This window comes from Mobula hypostoma, chromosome 6 (genome assembly GCF_963921235.1).
Source record: "Mobula hypostoma chromosome 6, sMobHyp1.1, whole genome shotgun sequence".
Taxonomy (NCBI): Eukaryota; Metazoa; Chordata; class Chondrichthyes; order Myliobatiformes; family Myliobatidae; genus Mobula; species Mobula hypostoma.
Genome location: NC_086102.1, coordinates 144,109,735 through 144,130,540, shown reverse-complemented (window position 1 = coordinate 144,130,540; position 20,806 = coordinate 144,109,735). Strand labels below are relative to the sequence as shown.

General features: G+C 41.1%; 1 protein-coding gene across 3 annotated transcripts in view; it reads left to right on the top strand.

Annotated features, from left to right (window-relative positions):
- kcnh3 (potassium voltage-gated channel, subfamily H (eag-related), member 3) overlaps positions 1 to 20,806 on the top strand; it is a 648,677-nt gene that overhangs the window by 540,448 nt on the left and 87,423 nt on the right. For all 3 annotated transcript variants that reach the window (XM_063051908.1, XM_063051907.1, XM_063051906.1), the window contains exon 10: positions 13,936 to 14,185. In XM_063051908.1, the coding sequence (XP_062907978.1) occupies positions 13,936 to 14,185 (250 nt within the window). The remainder of the gene's footprint in view (positions 1 to 13,935; positions 14,186 to 20,806) is intronic.

Sequence of the window (20,806 nt, the reverse complement as noted above, 5' to 3'; positions counted from 1 at the left end):
TTTACATCAGATCTTTTCTTTCCAGTTTGATCATGTCTGCAGCTAAGGAGAAATCACCTCAGCTGATCTATTAAGAAATTCTGAGAAAATAACACTAATTCTGTTGGTATGTTTAAAGCAGGGGTTGATAGCTTCTTGATTGGTAAGGGTGTCAAAGACTATAGGGAGAAGGCTGGAGAATAGAGTTAAGAAGGAATTATAATCAGCCTTGATCAAATGCAGAGTAGACTCAGTCAAATGGCCAATTATTACGTCTTTGTATTATGGTCTTATTAATTCATTAAACAGGAATTACAGGTGACAGTGGACTCTGCCATAAATTCTCATTGCTTTTGCATGTTAGAAAATACAGCAATCGTTTGGAATACAATTCATGGTACTTTTTATCATTACTAATTGCAAATTAAGTATAGTAATAAACAGGTAACCCTAAGTATACACATATACAATATTTAGGAAATCAAGTGGGTTATCAGTTAATTATTCTTCTTTAACAACCCCTCGGGGTCAAGAGGGAATTGCTTCTATTATGGTTCTGAGGAGTAGAAGATACCTCTGTACGAATTAATTTAATTTAAGGAAGTGATTTCACTTCAGCTACCACTCAGATTAATCTGTGCCATTGAGCATATGATGTCTTATCATGGCAGACCTTCCCAAGTCAGCCAATAACATAAATCTCATTTTATGAATAAAACAATACTGACCAGGAAAGGACAAGTGACTCTAAAATATGAGAGCCCATTACTGTATTGGATTAAACTACTACACCCATTGATATGCTATTTTAGATTCATCAGTTTCCTCAATGGATAATTTTAACGGAATTCCTTGACACCAACACTGCAGCTGGGAATTAACTCTGTGGGTTCTTTCTTGGTTAATTATAGAAAATCAGGATCAGGTTTAATATCACCGGCATATGTCATGAAATTTGTTGTTATACGGCAGCAGTACATTGCAATACATAATATTAAAACAGTAAATTACAGGAAGAAGTATATATATTAAATAAGTATTACATTAACCATAGAACCATAGAAACTACAGCACAGAAACAGGCCTTTTGGCCCTTCTTGGCTGAGCTGAACCATTTTTCTGCCTAGTCCCACTGACCTGCACACAGACCATATCCCTCCATACACCTCCCATCCATGTATCTGTCCAATTTATTCTTAAATGTTAAAAAAGAACCCCCATTTACCACCTCATCTGGCAGCTCATTCCATATTCCCACCATTCTCTGTGTGAAGAAGCCCCCCCTAATGTTCCCTTTAAACTTTTCCCCCCTCACCCTTAACCCATGTCCTCTGGTTTTTTTCTCCCCTTGCCTCAGTGAAAAAAGCCTGCTTGCATTCACTCTATCTATACCCATCATAATTTTATATACCTCTATCAAATCTCCCCTCATTCTTCTACGCTCCAGGGAATAAAGTCCTAACCTATTCAACCTTTCTCTGTAACTGAGTTTCTCAAGTCCCAGCAACATGCTTGTAAACCTTCTCTGCACTCTTTCAACCTTATTTATATCCTTCCTGTAATTTGGTGACCAAATCTGAACACAATACTCCAGATTCGGCCTCACCAATGCCTTATACAACCTCATCATAACATTCCAGCTCTTATACTCAATACTTTGATTAATAAAGGCCAATGTACCAAAAGCTCTCTTTACGACCCTATCTACCTGTGACGCCACTTTTAGGGAATTTTGTATCTGTATTCCCAGATCCCTCTGTTCCACTGCACTCCTCAGTGCCTTACCATTAACCCTGTATGTTCTACCTTGGTTTGTCCTTCCAACATGTAACACCTCACACTTGTCCGTATTAAACTCCATCTGCCATTTTTCAGCCCATTTTTCCAGCTGGTCCAAGTCCCTCTGCAGGCTCTGAAAACCTTCCTCACTGTCTACTACACCTCCAATCTTTGTATCATCAGCAAATTTGCTGATCCAATTTACCACATTATCATCCAGATCATTGATATAGATGACAAATAACAATGGACCCAGCACTGATCCCTGTGGCACACCACTAGTCACAGGCCTCCACTCGGAGAAGCAATTCTCTACTACCACTCTTTGGCTTCTTCCATTCAGCCAATGTCTAATCCAATTTACCACCTCTCCATGTATACCTAGCGACTGAATTTTCCTAACTAACCTCCCACGCGGGACCTTGTCAAAGGCCTTACTGAAATCCATGTAGACAATATCCACTGCCTTCCCTTCATCCACTTTCCTGGTAACCTCCTCGAAAAACTCCAACAGATTGGTCAAACATGACCTACCATGCACAAAACCATGTTGACTCTCCCTAATAAGTCCCTGTCTACCCAAATGCTTGTAGATTCTGTCTCTTAGTACTCCCTCCAATAACTTACCTACTACTGACGTTAAACTTACCGGCCTATAATTTCCCGGATTACTTTTCGGTTCTTTTTTAAAGAACGGAACAACATGAGCCACTCTCCAATCCTCCGGCACCTCACCTGTAGACAGCGACATTTTAAATATTTCTGCCAGGGCCCCTGCAACTTCAACACTAGTCTCCTTCAAGGTCCGAGGGAACACCCTGTCAGGTCCCGGGGATTTATCCACTTTAATTTTCCTCAAGACAGCAAGCACCTCCTCCTTTTCGATCTGTACAGTTTCCATGATCTCACTACTTGTTTCCCTTAATTCCATAGACTTCATGCCAGTTTCCTTAGTAAATACAGATGCAAAAAACCTATTTAAGACCTCCCCCATTTCCTTTGGTTCCGCACATAGCCGACCACTCTGATCTTCAAGAGGACCAATTTTATCCCGTACAATCCTTTTGCTCTTAATATACCTGTAAAAGCTCTTTGGATTATCCTTCACTTTGACTGCCAAGTAGTGCAAATAAGTAGTGCAAATAGAGATAAGAAAGTAGTGAGGTGGTGTTTATGATTTCATTGTCCACTGAGAAATTGGATGGCAGAGGGAAAGAATCTATTCCTGAATCACTGAGTGTCTGCCTTCAGGCTTGTGAACCTCCTCCCTGCTGGTAGCTATGACAAGAGGGCATGACCTGGGAGATGGGGGTCCTTAATAATAGATCCCATCTTTTTGAGGCATTGCTCCTTGAAGATGTCCTGGATGCTTGGGGAGGCTAGTGCCCATGATGGAGCTGACTGAGTTTACAACTTTATGCAGCTTTATTTCAGTCCTCTGCAGTGACCTCCCCCCCCCCCCCAACAAAACTGTATTACAATAGTCACAGGGGATTTCAATATGCAGGTAGATTACAAAAATCAGGTTGGTGCTGGATTCCAAGGGGGGAGGGGGGAATTATCTAGAATGCCTACAAAATGGCTTTTTAGAGCAGCTTATGGTTGAGCCCACTGGGCTATCAGCTATTCTAGATTGGATGTTGTGCAATGAACCAGAATTGATTTGAGCGATTAAAGTAAAGGAACCCCTAGGAGCCAGTGATCATATTGTAATAAAATTCACCCTGTAATTTGAGAAGGAGAAACTATAGTCACATGTATCAATATTACAGTGGAGTAAAGGGAATCACAGTCATGAAAGAGGACCTGGCCAAAATTGACTGGAAAAGAACACTGGCAGGGATGATGATAGAGCAGCAATGGCTGGAATTTCTGGGAGCAATTCGGAAGGTGCAGGATATATACATCCCAAAGAGGAAGAAGTGTTCTAAAGGCAGGATGATGCAACTGTGCCTGACAGGAGAGGTCAAAGCCAACATAAAAGCAAAAGGGAGGGCATATAATAGAGCAAAAATTAGTGGGAAGTTAGATTTGGAAGCTTTTAAAAACCAACAGAAGGCAATTAAAAAGAAGTCATAAAGAAGGAAAAGCTGGAGTCTAAAGGCAAGCTAGCCAATAATATTAAAGAAGATACCAAACATTTCTTCAGATATGTAAAGTGTAAACGAGAGAGCAAGACCAGATATCAGACCCCCGAAAAATGATGCTGGAGAGGTAGTAATTGGGGACAAGGAAATGGTGGATGAACTGAATAAGTACTTTGCATCACTCTTTACTGTGGAAGAGACTAGTAGTATGCCAGAAGTTCGAGAGAGTCAGGGGACAGAATTCTGTGAAGCTGCCATTAACAGCGAGATCGCACTTGGGAAAATGAAAGGTCTGAAGGTAGATAAGTCGCTTGGACCAGATAGCAAACACCCAAACATTCTGAAAGAGGTGGCTGAAGAGATTGTGGAGGCATTAGTAATGATCTTTCGAGAAACAATTGATACTGGCATGGTTCAGGAGGAATGGAAAATTCCAAATGTCACTCCACCCTTCAAGAAGTGAGAGAGGCAGAAGAAAGGAAATTATAGGCCAGTTAGTCTGAACTCAGTGGATGGGAAGGTGTTGGAGTTGACTGTTAAGGATGTGGTTTCAGGGTAGTTGGACATACATGATAAAATAGGCCATAGTCATCATGGTTTCTTTAAGGGAAAATCTTGCCTGATGAATCTGTTGGAATTCTTTGAAGAACTAACAAACAAGAAAGATAATGGATAATCAATGGATGTTGTCTCATTGGAATTTTGGATTTGACAAGGTGACACATATGAGGCTACTTAACAAGTTAAGAGCCCATGGAATTACAGGGAAGATATTGGTATAGATCAAACATAGGCTGATTGGCAGGAGGCAAAGAGTGGGAATAAGAAAGCATTTTCTGGTTGGTTGCCAGTGACTAGTGGTGTTCCACAGGGGTCTGTGTTGGGACTGCTTTTTACATTATATGTTAACAATTTGGATGACAGAATTGGTGACTCTGTGGCCAAGTTTGCAGATGATACGAAGATAGGTGAAGGGGCAGGTAGTTTTGAGGAAGTAGAGAGACTGCAGAAGGACTTAGACAGATTAGGAGAATGGGCAAAGTGGCTGATGGAATATCGTGTCAGGAAGAGTATGGTCATGCACTTTGGTAGAAGAAATAAAAGTGTATACTATTTTCTAACTGGAGAGAGAATTCAAAAATCTGAGGTGCAAGGGGACATGGGAATCCTCATGCAGAATTCCCTAATGGTTAACCTACTGGTTGAATCAGTGGTGAGGAAGGCAAATGCGAAGTTGGCATTTATTTCAAGAGGAGTAGAATATAAAAGCAAGGATGTAATGTTTATGCTTTATAAAGCACTGGTGAGGCGTCACTTGGAATATTGTGAGCAATTTTGGGCCTCTTAGAAAGGATGTGCTGGCATAAGAGAGAATTCAAAGGATGTTCACAAAAATGATTCTGGGATTGAAAGGTTTATCATATGAGGAACATTTGATGGCTTCGGGCCTGTACCCACTGGAATTCAGAAGAATGGGGGACGACCTTATTGAAACCAATTGAATATTAAAAGGCTGCGATAGAGCAGGTGTGGAGATGATATTTCTTATGGTGGAGTCATCTAAAACCAGAGGACACCGCCACAGAATAGAAGAGCGTAGTTTTAGAACAGAGATGAGGAGGAACTTCTTTAGCCAGTGAAAGGTGAATCTGTGGAATCTGTTACCACAGGCAGCCTTGGCGGCCAACTCAGAGGTTGCAGAGGTCGATAGATTCTTGATTGGTCAGGACATGAAGGGATATGGGGAGAAGGCAGAAGGTTAGAGCTGAAAGGGAAAGTGGATCAGCCATGTTGAAATGGTGGGGCAGACTCGATGGGCTAAATAGCCTAACTCGGTTCCTATATCTTATGGCCTTATACCAGATGGCAATGCAGCCAGTTAGAATGCTCTCAATAGTACATCTGTAGGAATTTGCAAGTGTCTTTGGTGACATACCAAATCTCTTCAAACTCCTAATAAAATACTGCCACTGTCGTCCTTTCCTTGTAACTGCATTGATGTGTTGGGCCCAGGATAGATCCTCAGAGATGTTGACACCCAGGAATTTGAAGTTGTACACCCTTTTCACTTCTGATCCCTCAATGAGGACTGGTGTGTGCTCCTTCACCTTACCCTTTTTGAAGTCCACAATCAATTCTTTGGTCTTACTGACATTGAGTGCAAGGTCGTTGCTGTGACAACACTCAACCAACTGATCTACCTCACTGCTGTACATCTTCTCATCACCTTCTTAAATTCTGCCAACAATAGTTAAGTCATTAGCAAATTTATAGATGCCATTTGGGCTCTGCCTAGCCACACTGTCCTGGGTGTAGAGAGAGTAGAACAGTGGGCTAAGCAGACACCCTGAGGTGTGCTGGTGATGATTATCAGTGAGATGGAGATGTTATTTCTGATCTGCACAGATTGTGGTCTTCTGGTAATGAAGTTGAGTCTCCAGTTGCAGGGTGAAGTACAGAGACCCAGGTTTTCAAGTTTTTTGATCAGAACTGTAGGAATGATTGTGTTAAGTGCTGAGCTATAGTCAATAAACAGCAGCCTGATGTAAGTATTAGTATTGTCCAGGTGATTCAAGGCCAGGTGAAGAGTCAATGAGATTGGATCCACTGTAGATCTGTTGTGGTGACAGTCAAATTGCATTGGTCCAGGTCTTTGCTTAGGCAGGAGTTAATTCTAACCATAACCAATCTCTCAAAACATTTCATCACCATAGAAGTGAGTGCTACTGGACAACAGTCATTAAGGCAGCTCATCTGGGCACTGGTATGATTAGTGCTCTTGTGAAGCAGATGGAAACTTCTGACTGTGGCAAAAAGAGATTGAAAATGTCTTTGAACAAACTCACCATTTGGTTGGCACAGGTTTTCCAAGCCCCAGCGGGTACACCATCTCTGTATCCACAATGACAGGGAATAGCCAAGTCTCCATGAAACAAAAAACACAGCAGTTTCTGATGTCCCTCTAGTACAGCAATCTTGCTCTGAAGTCTGTGATTTTATTTACCAGAGATTGTACATTTCCCAGCAGAATAATCGGTAGTGGAACTCAGAATCTTCTTAAATCAAACTCTTAATCCTGTGCAGCATCCACTGTCTTAAAGGGGAACAGCGCTTGCAAATGAAGACTGCCATCTGAGATTCGAAAACTTTGAGTAGATATAGATTTTTGTAAACCCATTAAAACAATGTTGCTTACTGTATTATCCATGGCTGTAGCACAGGATTTCAGTTATAGCAGTCTAAAATGGGAATATTTCATGTTTTCCATTGGAGCTGTTCACACGACTCAGCTTCTTAATGATGGAAGGGATGCATAGGAATTGTCCTTAGCAAACAGCTGAGAACTTAAGTGATGATGGAAATAATTGAAGTAAATGAAAACCTTCCTATTTTATGTTCTCCTGAAGTTCAGAACTGGTGAACATCTGCTGCAGTAATTAAGCTTCAATATCTGTTATAGTCTAAGGAAAATTCTTGAAGCTTTTCTAAACAGCAAGAAGTTCTGAACATCTTCCTATCCTCTAATATTGTAAGTTATCAAGAAATAAAACACTGAATTACTGAATCAATCAAATAGTCTGGTACAAGTCAAATTAGCATTAAAAATGTAGAGGTTGAACTCCCAGAACATAAAGCAGTTCAGTTTCTAATTTAGTATGTTAACAAACTGATCCAAGTATTTTAAATCTAACACTGCAACAATAAATGTTAATCATCTTACTTGAAAGGGGTCCTGAGAAAACATAATATGGTAAAAGTCAATCTACCTTCCCAACTCACCACTTCCTCAAACAAATCTTTGATTTACCTGATAACTCAATCTTCTCAAGTCTCTCAGATAAAGAACTACAAAAGTGTGCAATATGACTCCTCCAAGAAAAGTAGCTCCTTTTCATAGCAGTCTTAGCTGGTCAACATCATAATCTTTAGACTATACCCTCTAGTTTGGGATATCCAACAGGGGAAACATCCCGACCAACATTTACCCTGCCAAGTTCTTTACTCCACATGGTAGGCACCTGTTATTCTTAACTGGTACCAGCTTCATCCCAGGTATCAAGTCTGTCAGTTTACAGCCTGAAAGAAATCAGATGCATTTCCATGGATCTACATTGTGGAAAAATTTATACTTGAGGCAATGAAAATGTAATGTTGGTGCTCAGATACTGTGTGTAGTTCCTTTAAATAACCCCTGGTGAATCCAGTTGGATTGAATCCAGTTGGACTGTGGTTAAGAAGGTATACGGTGTATTGGCCTTCATCAATTGTGGAATTGGATTTAGGAGCCGAGAAGTAATGTTGCAGCTATATAGGACCCTGGTCAGACCCCACTTGGAGTATTGTGCTCAGTTCTGGTCACCTCACTACAGGAAGGATGTGGAAACCATTGAAAGGGTGCAGAGGAGATTTACAAGGATGTTGCCTGGATTGGGGAGCATGCCTTATGAGAACAGGTTGAGTGAACTCGGCCTTTTCTCCTTGGAGCCACAGAGGATGAGAGGTGACCTGAGAGAGGTGTATAAGATGATGAGAGGCATTGATCGTGTGGATAGTCAGAGGTTTTTTCCCAGGGCTGAAATGTCTGCCACAAGAGGGCACAGATTTAAGTGCTTGGGAGAAGGTACAGAGGAGATGTCAGAGGTAAGTTTTTTACACAGAGAGTGGTGAGTGCGTGGAATGGGCTGCCAATAATGGTAATGGAGGCGGATACGATAGGGTCTTTTAAGAGACTTTTGGATAGGTACATGGACCTTAGAAAAATAGAGGGCTATGGGTAACCCTAGTAATTTCTAAGGTAGGGACATGTTCGGCACAGCTTTGTGGGCTGAAGAGCCTGTATTGTGCTGTAGGTTTTCTATGTTTCCTATGGTGAGAGAGTCTAAGACCAGAGGGGACAGCCTCAGAAAAGAGAGGTGTCCTTTTAGAATGGAGATGAGGAGGAATTTCTTTAACCAGAGAATGGTGAATCTGTGGAATTCTTTGCAACAGGCAGCTGTGCAGGCCAAGTACTTATGTATATTTAAGGCAGAGGTTGATAGATTCTTAATTGGTCAGGGCATGAAAGGATATGGGAAGAAGGCAAGAGACTGGGGCTGAGAGGAAAATTGGATCAGCCATGTTGAAATGGCAGAGCAGACTCAATGGGCCAAGTAGCTAATTCTGATGCTGTGAGGAGCTGTACAGGCAATGATCCTTCCAAACATAGTTTTGAACTCAATCATTTTAGTATCACTTTCAGATAAATGTTTGTGCATCCTGAGGCTATTAGCTAAATGTGGCTCACTATTCTTTATTACATTTGCAATGGCCTTCCTGGTGATTGTGTTGAGGACACACTGGACCACAGAATTGTTTCTGAGCATAAAATACTTACATTTATAAAGTAAATTTCATAATCTTAGTCTGCGCTAAAGTATTCAAAGCTAATCAAGTGCTTTGGGAATTGTAGTCAATGATATGGTGTGGGATCAATTGTAAAATTCCCCACCATTTAAACATTAACTTAAATACTTACCCAAATTTACAAAGAAGCTAGCATCTCCCCATTAAAATATTTCCATCTTTACTTACATTTCTCATGCAAATATGCAACAATTGAATTGAATAAAATGCAAAGCATTGATGTCACTGCTTGAAATACATGTTTATTTTGTGGTTGACCCTACAGGGTGATTGATAAGTTCGTGGCCTAAGGTAGAAGGAGTCAATTTTAGAAAACCTAGCACATTTATTTTTCCTACATTTACACACTTAGTCCAGCAGTCGAGGAGCGTACAGATCTCTTCTTTGTAGAAGTCAGCATCTTGGACCTCCAGAAAGTGGTCCACAGCAGGGGTGATTGATAAATTTGTGGCCTAAGGTAAAACGAGATGAGTTATTAACTTCAAACTTTCTACGTTTTCACTCAAAGAGTTGAACTGCATGTGCATGTAACAAGGGATGTATAACTCATCTCCTTCTATCCAAGACCACAAACTTATCAATCACCCCTGCTGTGAACCACCTGGAGGTCCAAGATGCTTTCGTTATATGCATGTGCATTTCAACTCTTTGAGTGATAATGCAGAAATTTTGACATCAATAACTCATCTCCTTCTACCTTAGGCCACAAGCTTATCAATTACCCCTGCTATGGACCACTTCTACAAAGAAGGGATCCGTATGCTCCACGACCGCTGGACTAAGTGTATACATGTAGGAAAAATAAATGTGCTAGGTTTTCTAAAATTGACTCCTTCTACCTTAGGCCAAGAACTTATCAATCACCCCTCGTATGTTATTTTGATGCTCATTATTGAAAATGAAGATTTTTTGTAATGTAACGTGTCTTTCTTGGAGCATTTCTAGATATGACACATGAGTACGTTGGTAAGCTAGGCCTGCTCACCCTTTGAATCTATGGTGTACCAACTATTATACATTTCAGCTCAAAGTTCATCAAAAAGTTATTACCTTGATGAAAAACAATAAGCAGCTTCTGCAGCTTTAAAATGTGCCTCTTATGACCTCACAAGTTGTAGAGAGAATTCAAGATTCCCAGTTTCTGATGACTTGCTCTTCATTCAGTTTGTGTTAGCACTGCCATTTTTGCTTGTCATCCCTCCCTTCCTTAATACTTCTTGTTGGGACAGAAATTGCAAATGAAACATCATCCAGCATTCACTAAGTTAGCAACACATTGCTGAGACCAAAGAGCTTACCTGTCCGTTTCATGGCTACATTTTCCACCCTACTACAGACATTCTCTTTGTTCTACCTTGCCCTCTTCCCATCTCCTCTGCTAACTTGTCTTTTTTTCTCTTTCTCTGTTTTGATAAAGAGACTTTCCTTCCAAAGATGCTGCCCGACCTGCTGAGTTTTTCCTGCATTTTCTAGTTTCATTAATATAACTCAGTCCATTGCACCTTAAACTATACAGGCTGAACCTTCAATATTCCAGGGAAGTTAATGTCGGAGTAGGAGAAAGCCATCCAGCCCCTTCAGGCCAACTCTCTTCAGTAAGGTCATAGTTGATCTTCTTCCATTCACTTCTCTGCCTTATCTCCATATCCTTCCATTAGAGTCAAAAAGTCTATTGTTTGAAACCTTAACTTAACAGCCATGCGTTCACATCTACCTGAGGTAGAGGAATTATAAAGATTCTTGGTGAAGAAATCGTTCTTCATCTTAGTACTAACTGTCCACCTCCTTATCCCAGTATTATGTCTCCCAGATGGAAGAAACATCCTTTCAGTATCCACTCTCTCTAGCCCTCATAAAACATCTGTGCTACAAAGAAATTAACTCTCATTCTTATGATTTCTACCCAGTATTGGTCTATCACTTTCAGTCTCCTTGAAAACAACTGTCATCACAAAAATAAATTGGACTAATCTTTGTTGTGCTGTCTCTATTCTCTTCCATTTTCATTTATTTTATTTCTAATTTCATTGATTCTATTTTATTTCTTTGTTCTGCCGTAAATACCTGCAAGAAAGTGAATCTCAGGGTAGTGTATGGTGGCATGCAGTATACATACTTCCACAATAAATTTACTTTGAACTTTGAACACTAAATGAATTATATCCTCTGGTACAGCAACAAACACAGCACTCTAGTGGTGTTCTCATCAAAGTCCTCTTACAATTTTATTGAGATTTCTTACCTTTGCTCTCCAATTCTCTCATCATATTGGCTATTTACTTAATTGTTTGCTGTGCCTTCACATTTATCTTCTGTATTTTATGGAAAAGGACATCGAAATTCTGCTCACGGTCTAAATCAAATATTTTTCACTATTTGGAAACTTATTCCTGCAAAGTCTTCTGAACCTTCTTTGTGCACTGAAATCTCCCTCTTGTTCTTTGCCTTTGATTTTCTTATATTTGCCTTAGATTTGTCAAATATTCATTATTCTCTAAACAATTTTGCTTAATCACTTTTTAATTTGCAAATGCCCCTTTACCACTTACAAATTAACTGTATCCACCATGTTCCTGGCAATTGATAACAGATATGTTCAGTTGCAGTTTCCTGTTTTCCCTTTCCTTCCTTTCTTGAAAAGCTGTGTGACATTTGTGGACTGAGGCCTTTTTCAAAATCCAGAAAATTTTTGAAAGCTTACACCTCTTTTTTTTAATTAAGTGCAATCGTGAACAATAGCCAGATCAGAAATGCTGATCAAGTCAGCTAGTTCCCAAAGAGAACTCTGATAGGCCAATCAGATGGTTCACTGCTGCTCAGCGATAGAACACAAAAAATCATAGGTACAATTAAGAAACATTAAAAATTAGTAGAAATACTGGAGTCATGATCATGATGAAGTCTGCTGGAGAGAGACATTTATACACATGCTGTCCTCCATAATTCAAAGAGATTGAAGGATAAGGCTGCAGGGTGACAAAACGTGGCAGGAGCACTTGGAACTAACAACTAATCCCTACCGAGAGAAAACAGCACCTGTTCTTTCCACACTGTTCTCCAGCAGTTTAAGGACTAAGTCCGGCCAGAACATAACTCACAAGTGCTGTGAAAGTCAGGTGTTAACCCTACCTACCAACAACCAAGATTTGCCATCCTGGTCCCTTTCATGATAGCTTATGAAGAAGCATGTGACTTCCCTCCCAGAGATGATAGGTGTTTGTGCACTCGACTCCTGAAGGCTTGAACCCCATCATCGCAGATATTTCCAACCACAGCATCTGGAAGGCTGTTCCAAATTCTGATAGCACGGTGAAGGAAGCTTCTATCCAGTGTGTAGGTTCTCGCACCAGGCACAGAAACAGGTGCACTCACCTGATTTAGAATCTTATGCGTAGGCCATCAGGTCTATGTGTTGCCTTTATAGCCACAGGGAAAGGCAAAAATTGTTAACTTATGCATAACCCACTGTGGATCCTAAGCTTGGGTGCTTTAGCATCTGTACTGTAAATGCATGACCTTCTACTTCAAAGCAGACTTACTTTAACACAAAAGTTGTAACTACATGAAAGATGTGGTATATTAGTTAAACAGCAGCAAATCCTGCAGAAATTCTGGAAGGTTAGATATTGGCTACTGGAACACAGTTCAAGAATCCTGCTAAGCATCTTCGCACCTCAAAACTTTTGACATTATGTTTTATATTTGTGTTTTCTAATGTACGCTACCAGGGAGAAAATTGACACTCAAGTGATTTATTTCAGCAAAGTAAATTTATCTAGTCAAAGTAAGTTGCTCTCTGCATGTTCCATAAGTTAGCAAAGCTGAGTGAATTTATACATAGGGGCCAAAGGCTGTTCAGGAGTAATTTATCTGATGTCAAACAAACTATCATCGCTATATAATGTGGTTAGCATAACACTATTACAGCACCTGTAATATGGGTTCAATTCTGCTGCTGTCTCTAAGGAATTTGTACCTTCTCCCTGTGACCACGTGGGTTTCCTCCAAGTACTCCGGTTTCCTCCCACAGTCCAAAGATGTATGGGTGAGGAGGATAATTGGCCATAAAGGTGTAATTGGGTGGTGAAGGCTTATTGGGCTAGAAGGGCCTGTTAACCATTCTGTATCCCCTAAAATGAATAAAAAAATGTTTTAGAGCTAAACTGGTATGTTTAGTCAACAGAAACTTCACATCACTTTCACCCCATGAAGTTTTATTTAAGGACTTTAGAACTGAGATGAAGAAGAATTTGTCACTGGGCATATTTAAGTCAGAGGATTCTTGATTAGTAAGGGCATCAAATGCTATGGGAGAAAAGCAGAAGGGGGTTGAGAGGGAAAATAAAATCAGCAATGATCAGATGGCAAAGCTGACTCAATGGGCTGAATGGCCTCATTCTGCTCCTCTGTCTTACAATCTTAAGGACTTTTATATTTAAAAATTATGCAGGATGCAGTTTAAAGTTGCTACTTGAACAGATTTTTTCTGATTTCTAAGTTTCTGTTCAGTTACTTTGACTGTATGTAACAGAATTCTTTCAAAAGTAATGATGCTGGATTATTTTTTAACGATAACAGGAGATGTAAAATCAATAGGAGTCTGCAGCTTTGTTGAGAAACATGTTCTATTTCACTAGGAGATCATATTTCTACAGTGTCGGTTCTAATCAAGCTGCCTCTTTTCCAGCTTCTGAAAGATTTCCCTGATGAACTGCGAGCGGACATTGCCATGCATCTGAACAAAGAAATCCTTCAGCTGCCTATATTTGAATCAGCGAGCCGTGGGTGCCTTCGATCGCTCTCCCTGAGCATTAAAACCTCTTTCTGTGCTCCCGGAGAGTACCTCATCCGGCAGGGTGATGCCCTGCAGGCCATCTACTTTGTCTGTTCTGGTTCCATGGAAGTCCTGAAGGACAACACCGTCCTGGCTATTCTAGGTAAGTAACCAGCTTTGGCTTCTCAGTTAGTTATTGATTGTTTGGTCACTTTTAAACATAGTGCCAAAGGGGTTTCTGATAATTAGAAATTACTCTTATACTGCTTACTATTCAATGTGCCTGAGTCTTTTTTACAGCCAATAAACTACATCTGTCATATATTCACCAAAAATAATTCCAATCAGCACAGAACACCACCACAAAGAATTATGGGATAAGTATTCTTCAACAGTGATGGCGTCATGTTATCCCAATTTTGGAATAATCCTAGCCATCATCACTTGCAATAATAGACAGGACTTTAGTTCAACTTTTGTATCTAAATCTGTTCTTGACTAAATTATAGAAAATACTTCTATTGCATTTAAATCCCGTAAACCTGGGAAGAACATTGTTATCAGTCTTGGTGGTTGGATGAAAACACAATGGCTTTGAAACCATTCCTCCTCAGCTGAGGTACTTAAAAACAAAGGTCCGCTCAGAGTTCAGCTATGAAATGTAGTGGAATCATACAGGCCTGAAGGTTTTATATTCCAAGTTCATATTCTGATTCTGAATCTCAGCAAAGTGGCATGTGCAAATAATTTGGAGCAAAATAGATATGGTTAGCCAACACAATGGAGTATTTCAGACCACATGAAAGTCACAGCTATATACAGTATGTCAAAATGTTGATAGGAACTGTGTAACATGTTTGTTATGAAAATCAAAAAAATGAGTTGAATGTGAAAAGGCATTTTCTTCTCAATCTTACGCATTCCCACATTGTATTATGGTCACTTAATTTACATCTCTTTCTAGTACATCCCTTTTAATTCTATAATACATATCAATATCAGACCTAAATCTCAGGAGAAAGAGAAGTTTGGAGAAAAGACAAACTTTGGCCACATCAAAAAAACATCAAATCAAGTTTAATTGTCATTCAATTCATACATAGATACAGCGGAATGAGACAGAATTCCTCTGGGGCCAAGGTGTGAAACATTCAAAAATAACAAGTAACAAATTCAAAGGAGCATATTGACTTGAAAAACAATGTGTGTGTATATATATAAATATAGTCCAAGACCCGGAGCAACAATGTCCAACAATCAATGATACGGTCTCCGACTGTGTACAGACGCACATAATCTAGCCTGTCATTCCACTGCTCGGATATGGGAGGGCAGCACCGGCAGGAGAGGCCGGGCCCCAGCCGAGTGCAGACACCACACTGTAGCACCTCCGCGTCTCTCACCTGGTCTACAGCAGCAGGCAATCCCAAGGCTTGAGGCCTAGTCCTCGCTACAACCGAGGCTACACAGCTTCCATGTCGAATGTCCCTCCACCAGAAACGGGTAACAGGCCTGCAGCAACTTACATTATCACTATCCAACAGAGTCTTTTGATTGCAAGTACAAACTCCCACAGTAACGCTGCACCAACTTTTATGCTTCTGGGTCGCGAGCAGCACGGTCCCAAACCAGCTCCTCTAGTATCCCGACAGGCTCCTCCGATATCTTCGACACCTCGGCCGGCTCTTTCTCTACCATCCCAGCCTTGGCAGGCCCCATGGCCAACACCAATTCAGCTACTCCGATCAACGAGCAGCTCACTGATGCTCCTGTTTGCTCAATGTGCTCCTGTTGGCCTACCAGAAGCACACTGGAGTTGATGGTGCTGTCATCTACCTGCTGAACAGAGCCTGCTCACACTTGGATAAGCAGGGCAGCACTGTGAGGATCATGTTTTTTGATTTCTCAAGCATCTTCAATACCATACAGCCCTCAGTGCTGGGGAAAAAGCTCTATTTAATGCAAGTTGGTACTTCCATTGTATCCTGGATAATGGACTATTTGACTGGCAGACCACAGTTTGTGCATCTTCAGAACTGTGTGTCAGACATGGCCATAAGCAGCACAGGGGTCCCACAGGGGACTATATTGGTTCCCTTCCTGCTTACCCTGTATACATCGGACTTTAGATACAACGCTGAGTCATGTCATCTGCAGAAATTCTCTGATGACTCAGCAATGGCTGGGTGTATAAAGGGAGGATGGGAGGATGAATACAGGGCCCTGGTGGAGGACTTTGTCAAATGGTGCAAGCTGAATCATCTGCAGCTCAACATCAGTAAGACAAAAGAGATGATGATGGACTTTAGGAAGACCAAGCCTGCACTGCTCCCTGTTACTACAGATGGTGAGGATGTGGCTGTGCTGAGGACCTACAGGTACCTGGAGGTGCACCTGTTTGACAGACTTGAGTGGAGCACCAACACAGAGGCTGTGTACAAGAAGGGTCAGATTCACCTCTGTCTCCTGAGGAGACTGAAATCCTTTGGAGTATGCAGGCCTCTCCTTCACATGTTCTACCAGTCTGTTGTTGCCAGTACAATCTGCTCTGCGGTCGTGTGCTGGGGCAATGGCATCAGCACGGGTGATGCCAACAATCTCAATAAACTGATTAGAAAGGCTGGCTCAGTTACAGGAATCAAACTGGACACAGTGGAGGCTGTGGGAGAACAAAGGACTCCACAGAAAATCCAGGCAGTTCTGGACAATGTTTCTCACCCTCTGCATGCCACCTTGGCTGAACAGTGGAGCACTTTTAGTAAAACACTAAGACAACTTAGGGTTGAGGTTGAAGTTCTGAACTGGAAGAAGGCCAAATTTGAAGAAATGAGAAAGGATCTAAGAAGCGTGGTTTGGGACAGGTTGTTCTCTGGCAAAGATGTGATTGGTAGGTGGGAAACCTTCAAAGGGGAAATTTTGAGAGTGCAGAGTTTGTATGTTCCTGTCAGTATTAAAGGCAAATTGAATAGGAATAAGGAACCTTGGTTCTCAAGGGATATTGCAACTCTGATAAAGAAGAAGAGGGAGTTGTATGAAATGTATATGAAACAGGGGGTAAATCAGGTGCTTGAGGAGTATAAGAAGTGCAAGAAAATACTTAAGAAAGAAATCAGGAGGGCTAAAAGAAATCATGAGGTTGCCTTGGCAGTCAAAGTGAAGGATAATCCAAAGAGCTTTTACAAGTATATTAAGAGCAAAAGGATTGTAAGGGATAAAATTGGTCCTCTTGAAGATCAGAGTGGTCGGCTTTGTGCGGAACCAAAGGAAATGGGGGAGATCTTAAATAGGTTTTTTGCATCTGTATTTACTAAGGAAGCTGGCATGAAATCCATGGAATTGAGGGAATCAAGTAGTGAGACCATGGAAACTGTACAGATTGAAAAGGAGGAGGTGCTTGCTGTCTTGAGGAAAATTAAAGTGGATAAATCCCCGGGACCTGACAGAGTGTTCCCTCGGACCTTGAAGGAGACTAGTGTTGAAATTGCAGGGGCCCTGGCAGAAATATTTGAAATGTCGCTGTCTACGGGTGAAGTGCCAGAGGATTGCAGAGTGGCTCATGTTGTTCCGTTGTTTAAAAAAGGATCGAAAAGTAACCCGGGAAATTATAGGCCGGTGAGTTTAACGTCAGTAGTAGGTAAGTTATTGGAGGGAGTACTAAGAGACAGAATCTACAAGCATTTGGACAGACAGGGGCTTATTAGGGAGAGTCAACATGGCTTTATGCATGGTAGGTCATGTTTGACCAATCTGTAGGAGTTTTTCGAGGAGGTTACCAGGAAAGTGGATGAAGGGAAGGCAGTGGATATGGTCTACATGGACTTCAGTAAGGCCTTTGACAAGGTCCCGCATGGGAGGTTAGTTAGGAAAATTCAGTCGCTAGGTATACATGGAGAGGTGGTAAATTGGATTAGACATTGGCTCGATTCAAGAAGCCAGAGAGTGGTGGTAGAGAATTGCTTCTCTGAGTGGAGGCCTGTGACTAGTGGTGTGCCACAGGGATCAGTGCTGGGTCCATTGTTATTTGTCATCTATATCAATGATCTGGATGATAATGTGGTAAATTGGATCAGCAAATTTGCTGATGATACAAAGATTGGAGGTGTAGTAGACAGTGAGGAAGGTTTTCAGAGCCTGCAGAGGGACTTGGACCAGCTGGAAAAATGGGCTGAAAAATGGCAGATGGAGTTTAATACTGACAAGTGTGAGGTATTGCACGTTGGAAGGACAAACCAAGGTAGAACATACAGGGTTAATGGTAAGGCACTGAGGAGTGCAGTGGAACAGAGGGATCTGGGAATACAGATACAAAATTCCCTAAAAGTGGCGTCACAGGTAGATAGGGTCGTAAAGAGAGCTTTTGGTACATTGGCCTTTATTAATCAAAGTATTGAGTATAAGAGCTGGAATGTTATGATGAGGTTGCATAAGGCATTGGTGAGGCCGAATCTGGAGTATTGTGTTCAGATTTGGTCACCAAATTACAGGAAGGATATAAATAAGGTTGAAAGAGTGCAAAGAAGGTTTACAAGCATGTTGCTGGGACTTGAGAAACTCAGTTACAGAGAAAGGTTGAATAGGTTAGGACTTTATTCCCTGGAGCGTAGAAGAATGAGGGGAGGTTTGATAGAGGTATATAAAATTATGATGGGTATAGATAGAGTGAATGCAAGCAGGCTTTTTCCACTGAGGCAAGGGGAGAAAAAAACCAGAGGACATGGGTTAAGGGTGAGGGGGGAAAAGTTTAAAGGGAACATTAGGGGGGGCTTCTTCACACAGAGAGTGGTGGGAGTATGGAATGAGCTGCCAGACGAGGTGGTAAATGTGGGTTCTTTTTTAACATTTAAGAATAAATTGGACAGATACATGGATGGGAGGTGTATGGAGGGATATGGTCCGTGTGCAGGTCAGTGGGACTAGGCAGAAAATGGTTCGGCACAGTCAAGAAGGGCCAAAGGGCCTGTTTCTGTGCTGTAGTTTCTATGGTTTCTATGGTAACTGCGCTGCTCCAAAGAGCACTATACGAGGTCATTCTTACCCTCGGCCATTAGGCTCTACAATGAGTCAACCTATAGCTGGGGAAGTGATGACCTCTCCTGTTAGACTGTTTGAGGTAACTTATTTTTTATTCTTTCTTACATCTCTTCTAATATTTGTATATCTGTGCACTTGTAATGTCCATTGGGATCAATAAAGTATCTATCTATCTATCTGCCTGAAGGAGTACTTTGCAGTACCCAATGTTCTCGAAGTACAATTGTGTTTAGATCATTAAAAAAAAATTACAAAGAGAAAAGCACTTTAGTTAGCCCCCAAGAGGCCGCTGGGTTCACACACACTGCCATCTCACTGGAAGAGCAAGTGAAGAGCACATGTTTGCGTATGAGATGGAAAAGACTGCAGGATAACAGAGATAGTGTGGTAATTTGGGCAGAAAATGGGATTTAATCGAGAAAAATATGAAAAAGTGTATTTGGGGATGAACAAGGAATGGGGCTTAGACAGAGGCTACTGAGTCATGTGGAAATGTAAAGGAACCCTGGAGTGCATATGCATAGATCCTTAAAAACAGCAAGACAGTGTCAATACAGTGGTCAGAAAACCCTGCAGGATGCTTCCCTTCATTAACTGAGGCATAAAGCATAAGAACTGAGAGGTTATTTTAGAACACAATGCCAGTACAAAGTTACAAGTAAATTGATTATCAAAGTACATATATGTCACTATATACAACCCTAAGATTCATTTTCTTGCGGGCATTCACAGTAAATACAAGAAACACAATAGAGTCAATGAAAGACTGCACCCAACTGGATGGACAAGCATCCAATGTGCAAAAGACAACAAACTGTGCAAGTACAAAAAGAAAGAAAAGAAATAATAATAATAAAATAATAAACAATAAATATCGAAATCATGAAACGCAGAATCCTTGATGGTGAGTTCATAGGTTGTGGGAACAGTTCAGTGATGGAGTAAGTGAAGTTGAGTGATGTTATCCCCTCTGGTTGAAGAGCTTGATGGCTGAGGGGTAGTAACTCTTCCTAAGCCTGGTGATTTGGGTCCTGAGGTTCCAGTACCACCTTCCTGATGGGAAGAGTGAGAAAAGAGCATGGCCTGGGTGTTGGGTGTCTTTGATAATGGATTCTGCTTTCCTGCAATGGTGATCCATCTGGGTGTCCTCAATGGTGGGGAGGGCTTGAGGACTGCCTTAGGTCCTGGCCACTGGAAAGGTGTGAGTGCACTAAGGCAATTGCTTCAACTCCTTTACAAAGATGATGTCTTGAACAAAATGAAAGCTTTTTTGGTATTTCCTCTTCAGATCCATTTGTCAATCGGCTTGCCTCATGCGTGTCTTTTCAGATTTTATTCCTCATCACAGACTACGCTGTATGCACAATCTTGTGCTGAAACTGATGGATTTTTCATAGGTTGACTTGCTGCTCCCTCATTCTCCTGAACACCTGGCACCCTCCTGACTTTCAGAACTTTGCTTTCCAAAGATTATTGAGAAATTGTGATTAGAGCCTCTTCACCAGGCAGTAATCATGTCTGGTAATCCTACAATCTCACTTTCACCTTCCTCAGTGAAAAATGGGTGGAAGTACTTATTGTGTACCTGCTATCCCTTCCCTTCCATATTATGTGAACTTTTTCATTTGTATCCTTTTTTTTCTTTCCACTTCTATTTCTGGAAGAACTGATGAGTACATCAGTGTATTTCTTGGATGGGTTTGCAAGGTGACCTCAATAACAGTTGTACAAGGCAACAAGAAAGGGAAAAGAG